The following is a 13,992-nucleotide window of genomic DNA, read 5'->3' as shown; positions in this document are numbered from 1 at the left end:
AACAATGTAATAATTAATTTTCAATTTAAAAATAATGGTTATTTAATTATTACTTAATTAACTTGCCACCTTATGCCCCTACAAGCCTGGCAACCCACGCCTAAAATATAAATAAAATAAATAAGTATAACACAATTTACATAATTATTAATCAATGAAATATGTAATGATACATTAATAATGTTTTAAATATTACCTAAATTACTTCTCATCCTATACCTCTACAAACCTTTCAACCCACAGCTAGAATGTAACTAAAATAATACAGTATTACATAATGTACATAATGAATATATCATAATGAATGAATAATTAATTATTAATTAATTATTGCTTAATTAACTTCCCACACTCTACCCCTACAAACCCAGCAGGCCGCACCGAAAGGTTAACAAAAATATATGAGCATTACATAATTTACATAATTAATGATCAATTAAAGAATTAATAATACAGTTTCAAATAATTGTTTATTAATTATTACCTAATTAACATATAACCCTGTACCCTTACAAGACTTCGCAACTCACACTTACAATATAATGAATTAAATGAGTATTACATAATAGACATAATTAATATCAATCACATCTACTTCCTAACCTATTCCCCTACAAACCCAACAACCTGCTACAACACTATTAATTAAATATAAAATTCTAAATCACTTAAAATCACAAACTATATTTAAAAAAAGAATAACAATCATACAAACAATAATAACACATACAATTAATATATGATCTAAAACACATTAAAAATCATTAAAAAATATTCTTTAAAACTATATAATTGGAAATGATATTAACAACAACGATATTCTTAATAACGATATTACTGACCTAGAATAAAACGATATTCTTGACAACGATATGTCTGCATCACAATATTTTTGTAGCACAATATTTTTTTTACGATACCTCTGTATTCCGATATTAAAAACTCAATATTTTGTCCAAATATCCTTTTGTTAACTCCTGATCCTAGGCAACAGTAGCAGTGACTCATTACTTGGCCTTATGGCTTCTCTGACTCCATCATGTACCAGCTCCTACAGGCAGGGAGCCTGGGATTTTGTGATTTTACAGCTGTGGCGTTTTTGGCAGAGTAATGAATTTACATAATCAGCTACATAATCCACCCTCTGCTGCATATTTAACAGATTTGCAACCGGAAATTATTTCTAGCTCAACCAAACCAAAAGTTACAAAATGAAAAACCACAAGTGTAAGCCGCTCAGAGGCAGACCCTTTGCAAATACTAGTCGGTCATTTATGAGATGCTGATTGTTGTATTAAGGTGTATGAAACTGGAACTATGGAGGTTAAACATTTGCTCAGGCTTTATCTATGTGGGTAAAAGTGACAAAAGAGTGAAATAATACAACCACGGAACTTGCAACATCATGTCATTGTGTTTGTCTTTTCGTGTCACATAATTCAGTCAAACCTGCTGCATAATTTGGCCCACAGTTACCACTTAATTTTAGTGGCCCTGCTGAGAGGTCTTCATATAATTCACCAAATTACACATGACCCTAGGGTTGAGCGTCCTTGTTGTCCTGTGCCCATCCCTTGAACCCACCCATCGCTAGAAATGAGAGGTTCTATAGCCCATGCAAATCAACTGAATTCACCTACCCCTCCAGCTGACAGGTTCTGCACCACTGCAAAATATTTTTTCCTCTAATCGATTTTTTTTCACCTCTCTCCCTGCTTTGCAGGTTCCGCTGTCTCCATTGCCTCCTCTATCCGGACACATCATGGTGCCTGTCACATGCGGCACATCCTTGACTGCACTGAAAGGTACCGGCCGCAAAGTTGTGAATTCGCCCCTTGCTTTACACTGAGATGCATCAGACCGATGTCTGCCATATGTCCCGTTGAGGATCCCATAGCAACGGTGTCATCCTCTTGTTACTTACTACTACGCAAGTTGACCCGAGGCGGCCATGTTTAGCAGTGCCTACCTGGAGATGAAAGCTGAAGCAGAGAAACATTCCTAAGGCTGCTCCTGCGGTCTTTGATTTTCCGTCAGACTACAGTGGGCGTCATCAAGAAGACGATGTGATTTTACTAGCTTCAACTGGGTCACTGGACTAGCTCGAACGCGTGATGTATTGTAACCTTTTTCGATGTTGTGATTTGATGTGCTTTGGAGGTTTGATTTAAGCACCACAAGGGTGTGATATGGACATATTGTAAAAGAACAAGTTAAAAATGCACTTACCATTTTGTATGAATTCGCAAATCTTATGAAATTCATGAGAATGGGGCTACCATTTTGTATTCAGAAGGGTGCATTATTTTAGAAGTTTAAGCAAATTTGCAGATTTACAAGTTTCCACAAAATCATTTTTTTTTAAAATAAAAAAAAATAAAAAAGGTAAAGGCATCATGAATTACTGCAGACTTTTGTACGCTGCATAAGAAGCCGGAGAACCTGCAGTCCAACCCCACTGTGCAGAGCAAAAGGCTATGTGCATCATGAAAAGGTTTCAAAGCAGATTAATACAGTACCTAATAAAACATTCACTGTAGCTAGTAGGTTTGGAATTGTCAAGACTGCTATTTTTTTAAAAAACATAACAATATGCATTGAAAGAGAAAAATAAAAAAAATAAAAAAAATACTGCCATCTAAAACTGATATACGTATATGTTTGTGAAAAAAATGAGTCATTTAAAAAAAAACAAAAAAAAACGGAATGGTAGCAGAAAAGAAAGATTTACTTACCAGTCCTGGCAATGAAAAGAGCTACTTTTGAGGTGGGTGTGCACATGTATACAAGCAAAATACTATCACTCACAGGTATCAGAGCCATTAGCTTAAGTGGGATGATCCATTGCCCCTTGCAGTATGGTGTGATAGGCGGAAGCAAAATGTGAATGACACTTGCACTAACCAATGGAAGAAAAGGGCTGAAAAGCACCTTTATGTATATATGTATCTATATTTATTATGGATGTTCTGGAAAACATGATAAAAAGGCTAATGCTGTCTCTAGGCTAGAACTAAAAAACCGTAATCCGCTGAAAAAAGCATGGTTACAGCTTATTTATGGTTTCATGAACACAAACTTGATAAAAAACCAAAAGAAATCACCAGTAAATGATATGCAACGCACAGAGTACAACATACAAGTATAATTAACGTGCCTGCGAAGTTGCAATGGCATTCCAAGTGTAGTGAATCCTGATGTCAAGCCATAAATCCAGGGAGATATGTTATTGTGTGCCTGATCACAGATGGAGTTTCCCAGCCTGCTATTTCGGGTGACTCTGGAAAAAGAGTGGTGTAAGAACATAATAAGGATTTACTTCTGTAGATGTCATAATTTATTATAGCACTTCATGAATGATGGAATCTTGGAATGCATGGAAGATTGCGACGAACATAAATATTTGGCTATATTTTTCAGATATTTGCAAAGAGCTGTCAGGTGAGCCTGTTGAAGGATATATAACTGTACTTCTTTCAATAATCTTGGGTTTTCTCAAAGGCAGGTGTGGACACCTGATTGATCTAGTCGAGGCATAAAACTTAAGCTTTTTAAATCTGTTCTATTAGTTCTGAAACGTACATTTTTCAGTAATATGTCTAACAGTGGGGAGAGCGGACATTCAATTCATTGAGTTGAGGAATGGAACATTTGTGTTTTTTAACTTGTTTAATCGATTTAAGACTTTGGATATGTTTTAGTAGAATTGGGTTTTTAAAATACGAAGTGTGGAATTTATATTCATTGTGTTGAGTCTGTGAATTTTCTTTTTTTAAACTTTTTATTAGTACTTCCACTGTGAAACAGTTTTTTGCTATACTTTGGCTCTGTGTATGCCAAATGGGCTTTCAAAAAATCAAGTTGAAACATTCATAAGTTGATTATGTAACTTGTTTGTCTTACTTTTAAGTCTTGGAAAATCAATTAGTTTTTATAAACATTTGTAAATGTGGCCATTTGCTTAATCTTTAGTGGCACTGAACTTTATTTTTTAAAACATGTTTTATTCGTTTTTAAACTATAAATTTCAGCACTAAGCGTTCATATTATAGTCATTGAGTGAAGGCACAATTTCTTTTTTTTTTAAACGTGTTTTATTCATTCAATAAACGATCTTTTGTTTCAGGAATAAGTGGAGGCACTGAACATTCTTTTAAAACGTGTTTGTGTTAGTTTTAAGATTGTACATTTTTCAATAAATTTGGATTATTTTATAGCGTGAATTGCGTGTGTAATTATTGAGTGGAATTCGTGAACTATATAGTTTCATTCTTGAATGTATTAGTTTTCAAACTTTGTAAATGTTGCAGTGATATAAAGGAGACACTAAAAATCGCAATGTTAGGTTTGCCAGGCGACCGCTCTGATGCAATCATCGGTTGCACAAGGCATTTTATAAAAATGATAAACGGAACCTAAAGTACAGATTAATGGGAATCCCATGTTGCTCTCATCCCAATGGCAATGATTCAAGGTTGTATCCTTTTAAGACAGGAGTGAACAGCTTGGGGTGGCATGAAGGAATGAGGAACACCTCAATATACACAAAGATAATCCCACGGCACATCAATCAGTACAAGATGTAAAATGACATTTTTACAGAAGTGTCTGAGATTATGCCATTATGCCGCGCAGCATAATGGAGTCTTTCTTCAGGTAAATATCCTTACACAGGAGCACAGGAAGAATGCGGACATCCAAATGTAAATGGTGGTTTGCGTCTTTGCTGCGAAATACAAGTGAAGATGCATTTTGCACTAAAAAAGTGTAAAATGTCAAAGCTGGCATTTTGCGTAATAACATGGAAATCTGCATCATTTTTTGTGAATTTCATGTATTTTCAATTCCACCTATGCCTGTTTGATTCAAGGATGTGTAAAAACGTTGAGTCCCTTACATATCATTGAATATTTTCCCATGGTCACAGAATAGTAAACAAAAAATTCAAATATAATATACCCTTTTATCTATAAGTTATTTGTGCTTCGAGGTCTCTGTGAGTCAACCACTAAATCTAACTTCTTATGTTAAAAACTGTTTTTTTTGTTATAATAATTCGGGACATTAGTGACTTGGATCATGGGACTCATCAAATTTCATATGCAGAGTCTTGCTTTAGGGTAAGGTGGACACTACCTCCATAAGGCAGTTAGCACCCAACATTGTTAATCTAAAAGCATGCCTAGTTAATGCCAGGTCCTTAGTTAAGCACAAACAGGACATTTGGAAATTGCTAGCTGAAAAATATAGGGATGTGTTATTTATAGCAGAGACCTGGATGAATGATATCTCAGGCCCGGGCATTTCACTTGCACTAATTGATGGTTACCCCGTAGTATCTTGCTATCGAGAAAACAAAGTTGGGGGTGGTATGGCGGTGATCCACCGTTAGCATTTTAACTGCCCAACTAAAAAGTTGGAAGACCTTGGAAATGCCGAATTGCTGTCTTTGGGCCAGATGTACGACCGGGGCATTTAGCAACTGGCAAATTGCGCTCAATTGCGAGTCGCTAAATGCCATGTACAACAGTGTCAGAGGCACTGTTTGCGATACCCAATGGGGTCGCAGATTGCATGCCTCTTCAATATTCATGAGGCACTCGCAATTTGCGACCCCATTAGGAATGGCTGGCCCTTCCAGGTATGGCGGCCTGCTGGGCTCAGCAGACCTCCATGTCTGGGACTGCTTTTCAATAAAGCAGTTTTTTTTAAAATGCAGCCCGTTTTCCTTAAAGGAAAACGGGCTACATTTAAAAAAGAAAAAAATGAAACGTTTTCGTTTCATTTTTTAAGGGCAGGTAGTGGTCCCTGGGACCACTGCCTGCCCCTAAAAAATATTTTCCCCTTTGTTTGCAAAGGGGAAGGGGTCCCCTGGGGACCCTTTCCCATTTTTGAGTGCATAACCACCCTCTTGAAGAGGGTAGCGAGTCACAATTAGAAAGGGACACCCTTAGAACGCCCCTTCCTAATTGCGAGCCGCAAATCGTATTTACGGAGTTGCAAATAAATTGCAACTCGCTAAATAGGGTTTGTACATGGCCCTATTCGTTTTTGTACGCGCAAATGGGTCGCTAACACGTTTGCGCATGCAAAAATGGGTCGTACATCTGGCCCTTAGTCTCTGAAAATCACTAGTAACCTTTCCTTCTCTAGTACCTTACTATATCGGCCCTCAGGCAGCCTCTCAAATGTTGTCAAATTATTGGCAAAAGCGATAGCCCCTTTAAATTTACTATACTCAAATTATACTGTGTTAGGGGAGTTTATTGTCCATAGGGGTGAGCCAAACAATAAATGGGCCCACAGTTGAGGGAAGGGACTTACATCTTCTGTTAATAGGTAGTGAGCCTTACTCATATTAAAGGGCATAACCTGGATTTATGTTTTTCTAATTTGGCCAACTTGGTTTGTACCTAACCATACCCTGTGATCTGGTCAGATCATTATTTAATTCCTTTTTAGGTCTCACCTGAGCCAGCGCGCATGCGCTACTCTGCAAGGCTTTAGTAAGGGCTTTAAAACTCTGAACACACGCTCGTGCGTGTGCTTTTTTAAAAATCTCCCCCTATTGGCCTATGCATGCGTCTTTCTAAGAAAGACAGCATGCAATTGGCCCAAGGCGGGTGCATGTCCCGCCTTCTCTGGTCCCTGGCCTAGGGTCCTCGGAAGCGAGCAGCAGTGCCATCTGTTTCCAATTATCGCGACCGGTCGCGTTAATTGGAAACAGATGGTGGTCGTGCTGGCCCTGGTCGTAGACGCCTTTGTAGACCAGCACCGGGCATTGATTGGGCAAGCAGGTGAGGGACACGGGTCAAAGCAGGGTGCAATTATTTCAAAAGAACTCCTCGATTGGACGCACTGACGCCGCCAAAAGCGGTTTGTCGCCCCCCCCCCCATCTCCCTGAACGGTAGTAAGTGCAACTATAATGTCGCGCAGCTCCTGGAAAGTTCCATAAACCACAGACAAGACAATGACGGTGTGAACTTTTGCTGTAACATATAGGGCAGGTAGCTGAAGACGGCACTACAACCCATATTTCATAATTTTTTATAAGCCAAACACATTGTAATTGTAGACTACAGTGATATATGATACACAATCCAGGGCACAGCAGGCACACTTACTTTGTGAGCCGAGCACAGTGGCAATTCAGTTATGGGCCGCCTAGTGGTCGCAATGACTCCCGCAAAATAACGCGCTGCGGCTGTTCGAGCTGCAGTCTTCTTATTCAGTGGTGTTCTGGGATCCATAGTAGCCACCATGGTCCTTGCGCTTGGGTCCGTCCTGTCACAGGACTCAACATTCATTTTAAAGGATTTTTACCGGGCGGCGATGCAATGACGATTTTAATCTTATCGTGAACTGCAACCAACCCGCTCGCACTGCCGCGTGACGCAGCAGACCTCCGCACGGCACTGCTGCTCCTCACATCAGTGCGTAAAAAAGCTGAGGTGCAGTGTCGGGACTCCAGAATAATATTGATGCATTTTAGCTAGCAGCTCAGCCAGCCCCCATAAGCCTGCCGGGAGCAGCGCGCACACCACAGCACACTGCCACTCCACCAGCTAAATTTTGCCAGCCTTCTGAATTGATTAACAGCGCTACCACGTCATGCCTATTATGCATTCACAATATAACGTTTCTATAGCCAAATTTTCATTCACTATATTTGCAAATATATCATCCTCCTCTGCCCTCTCCCGTAACCCATATTTCACCTCAGCCCCTCTCTTTCTTTCAAACTGCTTTTTACCATATTTAACAATATATTGCACTAACCTGTTGCATGTTGCAAAAACCATGGCCGTAATCAACACCTGCTAGGGGCTCTATCCAGTGACAAGTAACCTGACTGACGTCATGCCAGTAGCTATTGGGCACGGCACTGCCGCTCCTCATATCAGTGAATAAAAAAGCTGCGGTGCAGTTTTGGGACTCCAGAATGATATTGTTGCATTTTAGCTAGCAGCTCAGCCAGCCCCTATAAGCCTGCTGGGAGCAGCGCTCACGCCACAGCACACTGCCACTCCACCAGCTAAAGTTTGCCAGCCTTCTGAATTCATTAACCGCGCTACCATGTCATGCCTAATATGCATCCACAATATAACGTTTCTATAGCCCAATTTTCATTCACTATATTTACAAATATACTATCCTCCTCTCCCCTCTGCCTCTCCTCTCTCCCGTAACCCATATTTCACCTCAGCCCCTCCCATTCTTTCAAACTGCTTTTACCATATTTAACAATATATCACACTAACCTGATGCATGTTGCAAAAACCATGGCCGTAATCAACGCCTGCTAGGTACTCACAAAACACTACATATATTAACAATAAACCACAAAATTACATACCACATAAACACACTGTGCTCAATGTAACATAAATACATTTCACACAATACCACTATATGTGAGATAGTTACACGCCACATAATTGGCCTATGCTCAATACAATATAAATACACTACACATAAATCCAATCATTGACACAAAATGATATGCTACGTATTTCCACATAATACCACGCACTAACACAAAAATACATGTCACATAATTACACTCAATTAAAGGCAACATAAAAAGACTCCACATAATAACAATATGCCACATAAATACATAACATATAATTACACTGTACTCAATCCAACATATATACACTCAACATAATACCACTCAATGTGCCATAGTTACACAACACATAATTACACAAAAATAAATACTACATTAATACATGCCACATACCACTAAGTACCACATAATTACAAGCCACATAATTAGACTCCACTCAATGCAACTAAAATACCCTACACATATTACCACTAAGTACCACATAATTACAAGCCACATAATTACACTCTACTCAATACAACATAAATACACTGCACATAATAATGCGCAGTACCACATATTTACACAGCATATAATTACACTATACTCAATGCAACATAAAAACACTCCACATAATACCACGCACTACCACAAAATTACATGTCACATAATTATACTCTATTAAAGGCACCAAAAAAACACTCCACATAATAACACTATGCCACATAAATACACGCCACATAATTACACCGCACTCAATGCAACTTCAATACACTCAACATACCACTAAATACCACATAATTACACAAGCCACATAATTACAGTATACTCATTGCAATTTAAAATGCACTCCACATATTACCACTCAGTACCACATAATTACAAGGCACATAATTACACTCTACTCAATGCATCTTCAATGCACTACACACATTACCACTCAATACTACTTAATTACAACAATGCTCTACAACATAGCCAAAATTTCTGCCTAAACACATAAGGTCCCAAAGGCGAGACCTATTGGCTATGCCAATGCTTGTTACTGGAATGCAACAGCTTACGTCAAACCTGATGTCAAGATAGCTAGAGAGAGTCGCCCCTGGTATAAGATCACGCAGGCCAATATAATCAACTCGCTCAATATCAATTATTTGAATGCAGAACTTGACTTGGATTCTGATGTTGAGAATTTTAACAGATGCCTCTGTAAGGCATTGGATGAACTGCACCTATAAAAAAGGGTACTTCAGGTGCCTGGTTCATGCCGGCAGTGCTTAAAGAAAAAAGTGACAAAGTCATTATAAAGCTGAAATTCGTGCAGCCACTATCACAGAACAAATAGACAATGAGGGAAACACAACTAAAGCTATCTTTCAGATAGTAAAGTCATTCCTCTCTCCAGCCAGCACTAAATAAAATGTTGAGGTCTCCCAGGCCACATGTGATAAGCTCTCAGACTATTTTCAGGAAAAGATCACTAACATCTACTCTAATTTGGCCATTGACAAGGTGGCTCACAATCTTTCTCCATTTATGGAACCCTCAGTACTGCCAGATGGTCTAGAATTAACTGAATTTGAGAACATCTCGTGGCTCAGTCTTACCAAGCACTCCTGGTGGTTACGTCGGGATCACCACCTGATCCCAGCCCACCAAGGATTCTAAAATGGATGGCGTCAAAACGTAACAAATATGCTCTTTAATCTGTCCCTAAAAACTGGTATTTTTTCTAAAGTGTTGAAGAAGGCATGGTCCTTTCTTTGTTAAAAAAGCAAACTCAGATCCCTTCTGCATGAGCAACTACAGACCAATGTCCCTCCTTCCACTTCTGGTAAAAATGTTAGAGCAGCTAGTCAATGTTCAGATCTCCGAACTTATAGAAAAAAATCACATTTCCCTACACCACACCCAGTCAAGTTTCCCGCAAAGGTTTCAGTACTGAGTCAGCCCTCTTAGAGGTTACAGAATTTGTCAAATCCAACCTGGACAAAGGCAAAAAAGCAGTAGTTGTTCTGCTGGACCTTTCAACCGCGTTCGATATGGTCAACATGAGATCCTTCTGGACCGGCTGAGGGCAGCTGGTATCCCCAACATGACCAACAATTGTCTTAAATAATTTTTATCTCACAGAAAAATAGCAGTACAGCTTCCAGCATTTATATTGGGCTCTAAGATGATAAGTTGCAGGGTGCCTCAAGACTTGGCACTGAGCCCCACATTTTATATCTACTTGGCACCTTTGGGGAAGATGATAGAGAGCTGAGGCTACAATCTTGTTTTGTATGCCGATGACACACAGCTGATGCTATCTTTTCAGCATATAGATAGCTCAGTGGTGAATAACGCTCACAGCTGTCTGACTGCGGTAGTGAAGTGGATGAAACACAGTTATGTAAAGTTGATTTTCAGATAAATCTGAAATTTTGTTTTTCGGAGCCTCTGGCTCTCCTGATGCCAGTTTATTGTGTCTGGGTGATGTGGGGCCTCTGCCAGTACCTAAATGAAAGGTTAGAAATGTGGGCATAAAGTGTGAAGGTCACCTGTTGTTTAAACCACAGGTAAGAGCTGTTACAGCTGCATGTTTTGCCCTATTAAAATCATTAAAGATCTTCACACTTTTACCTGGTCACCACACACAGAAAATCGTGGTTCATGCTATGATTACTGCAAGGCTGAATTATGTGAAAGCTCTTTACCTTAGATTGCTGGCAAGACTTCTCAACAAGTTACTGGTTCACAATGCAGCTGCGAAACTAATCCTGAACTGTTCAAGAAAACAATCTACTAAGAGTAACCTCAATACACTACATTGGCTCCTGTTTGGACCAGCCGCGGTCCGTGTAGGTAACAGTGGTGGGGCAGTGTAAGGGGGGATTTCGAGGAACGATGCTGAGGGAAAATTAATTATTTATTTAATTTTCCCTCTGCATCGTCCCTCGAAATCCCCCCTGACACAGCCTCACCGCTTTTACCTACATGGACCGGGGCTGGATTAGGAAGAGAAATTGAGGAAAGCCCTGATAATCACTCATAGGGCTCTGCATCAAGCAGGAACTCTCTGCCTACAAAGCGCCTGGAGACCCTCTGGATGGGAGGGGTAAGCAGCGCTTTGCAAATACAACCTGATCGATTGATTAATTTAAGAACCATATTCCCAGCAGGGCCCTATGTTCCTCCACCCAGGGGTTGGTGTGCATCCATAGGACACAGAAGGAAAGGACAGGTGCTCTGTCTTTCACCTATTTGGCAGCTAAAATCTGGAAATCACTCCCTAAAGCTTTGAGAGTTCTAGATGTGGAGAACACCCTTAAGGTAGCAATAAAATCACATATTTTTAGGGAATGTTAGAGCCTTTTTCTGTTATGCTCTACAGGCTTATTCAGCGCCGGGACGCTTCCTGGGAAGCAGCTGCATGTTTTATAAATGACATTCATTCGTTCAAAGGTGATAAGGGGAACGCTTGCAGTGAGTCTAGGCACTGACAATCATTCTGGGTAGCACTGTAACCAATTGTTCTCTTGGACCAAGTCATATACACATCAGTCTTGACCCTCCTCCAAAAGGTTCAGTCCAGCCCAAACTGCCAGGCCATGTCCTCCCTGAACGAGAACACAAGCAACCCAAGGTCGTTTTCACCCTGATTGGGGCTTTTCAGTCAGGTGTAGCTTTGTTCTAGTGGCACAGTGAGCAAGGGACCCACGTCTGGGGATAGCCTTGGTTACTTGGATCTTGGGAAGCGGGTGTTCCGGTTCAGAGAGGTCCTGGCTTGGCAGTTGGGGCTGCACTCTTCTTATTGGAGAAGAAAAAAGGCTGATTTGCATATAGGTGGGTCTAATGTAAAGTGGCATGGACAGCAAAATAATGATAGACTGGGGTGCGGTTCGAGTAATTACCAGTGGCAGAGACTAATTCAAACATTCGACCCATTGCTTTTTTGTTTACTTCAGTGTGATGCCCTAAGTGTGATGGGTTAGTCCAGGCGTGGGTCCCATGCTCACTGTGCCACTAGAACTAGGCTGCACTCGACTAAAGAGCCCCAGTTACAGTGAAGCCAGACTTGCTTTCCTTGCGTTTCTGTTCAGAGGGGTCTGGTTTGGCGGTTTGGGCTGGACTGTCCCTACTGGAGCAGGACCCAGGCTGATTTGCATATAGATGTGTCTCATCTCAAGCGGCATAGTGAGCAAAATAACGATGGACTGGGATACAGAAAAGAGCTGGAACCAAGAAAGCTGAGAGCATAGTAAATTATTTATTGTTACTTTTGCTAATCAATATCCTCCTCTAGTAGCCTGAACGTTTTAAACTTTGTGAATGTAATAGCAAGACACATAAAAACCGAGCTACGCAGTGAGATTGATTTTCTCTGCAAAATCAGGTTGAAAAACTCTTTTTCTGAACAATATGCGAGCACACCTTTGATAATGCTGCTGCACATCTATTGAACTGTGTATTGTGAAACACATAACCCTTCCACATTGAATGGGAAATTGTTTAGATGCATGTCATGCCATTCCTTTGCCCAAAATGCACCTTGCCCCATTAGTTATTACTCATGCTGTGCAGTTTCATGTACTGGTCCGGAATGAAAACACTTCCCATTATACAATCATTCATGACTCTACCCATCGCCTCCCTCTTCACAACCAGTGGTGCTGTAAGAGTTTTAAGAGTAGGGGCGCTGCCATCAATGTTACATCACTGAAGTCTAATGGAGTGAAAAATCCAAGTGAGTCACTAAGTTTAGAAAATGAGTCACGCCTATTTAGCAAGAAAGTAGCAGGGGTGCATTGTGTAGCAGGTGGCTCATTTTAGGGTACACTGTGATAACATATTATTAAAGCATGGTGTGGTATCCCACTGTCATTTACAGACAGCACATTCTCCATTGAAATAACCACTTAATATGTACAGACGTATTTTACTGATAAAACTATATAGTGCACAAATGATAATACGTGGGAAATGAATTTCAGCAAATATTTGTCATTTGCTCATGAACAAGTAAAGTGTCTTGATTTTGTTTCCATCACACAGATATATTTACACTTCATTTATATTATTTAAATGTTTTTTGTATTTGAAAATAAATGACAATCTACAGCCTTTCCTTTCACACCAGCACAATTGTCACATAGTTCATTTTACAAAATCCCCTCACTTTGCAGTCAAAGAAATAAAAGTAAACCGCAATCAAATAAAAGTTGTATGCCCCGCTTGGCAGAGTATGGGCAGGGTATGCCTGCAGTCTCCTGATCAGGGAACTACAGTGTCCTGGGTGAGGGGTCCTTGGGACCCTGCAACGGTATCGCCCCCCTCCAGCTCCCCAAAAAACTTGATGGCCATGGGGGTGGGGTGCCGGGGTCCCTAAAAAATACGATTAGAGCCTGGAGAAGGGGTCCCTGAGGTCTAAAAAGGCTAACAGAGGGGGGAGAGGCTCAGGGATGTGGACTGCATGCTTCCTCTCCTAAAAATATAATGTGCTGACCCCCTGGTGCCAGCCCAGCCCTGGGGGCTGAAGTTCAAAATGGGCAGGAGCCTGCCACATTTTCACAACTGGGGATTCCCTTCGGATTTGTGGCGCTGAGAAACAAAATCACATTTTGGCACCTCTGGTCCCCCTAGGCTCTTCCAGGCCTAGGGGGACAGGGTATCACCA

The 13,992-nt window shown here is 40.4% G+C and overlaps 1 protein-coding gene across 1 annotated transcript in view; it reads left to right on the top strand.

Annotated features, from left to right (window-relative positions):
• MFNG (MFNG O-fucosylpeptide 3-beta-N-acetylglucosaminyltransferase) overlaps nt 1-2,683 on the top strand; it is a 129,307-nt gene extending 126,624 nt beyond the window's left edge. Inside the window, exon 8 of the mRNA XM_085601363.1 lies at nt 1,724-2,683. Coding sequence (XP_085457489.1) covers nt 1,724-1,793 — 70 coding nt within the window. The 3' untranslated portion in view covers nt 1,794-2,683. The remainder of the gene's footprint in view (nt 1-1,723) is intronic.
• Nucleotides 2,684-13,992: the final 11,309 nt, after the last annotated feature.

The sequence above is a fragment of the Triturus cristatus genome, chromosome 4_2, assembly GCF_964204655.1.
Source record: "Triturus cristatus chromosome 4_2, aTriCri1.1, whole genome shotgun sequence".
Classification (NCBI taxonomy): domain Eukaryota; kingdom Metazoa; phylum Chordata; class Amphibia; order Caudata; family Salamandridae; genus Triturus; species Triturus cristatus.
The sequence above is the reverse complement of the archived record's forward strand: the minus strand, read 5'-3'. Positions and strand labels throughout refer to the sequence as shown.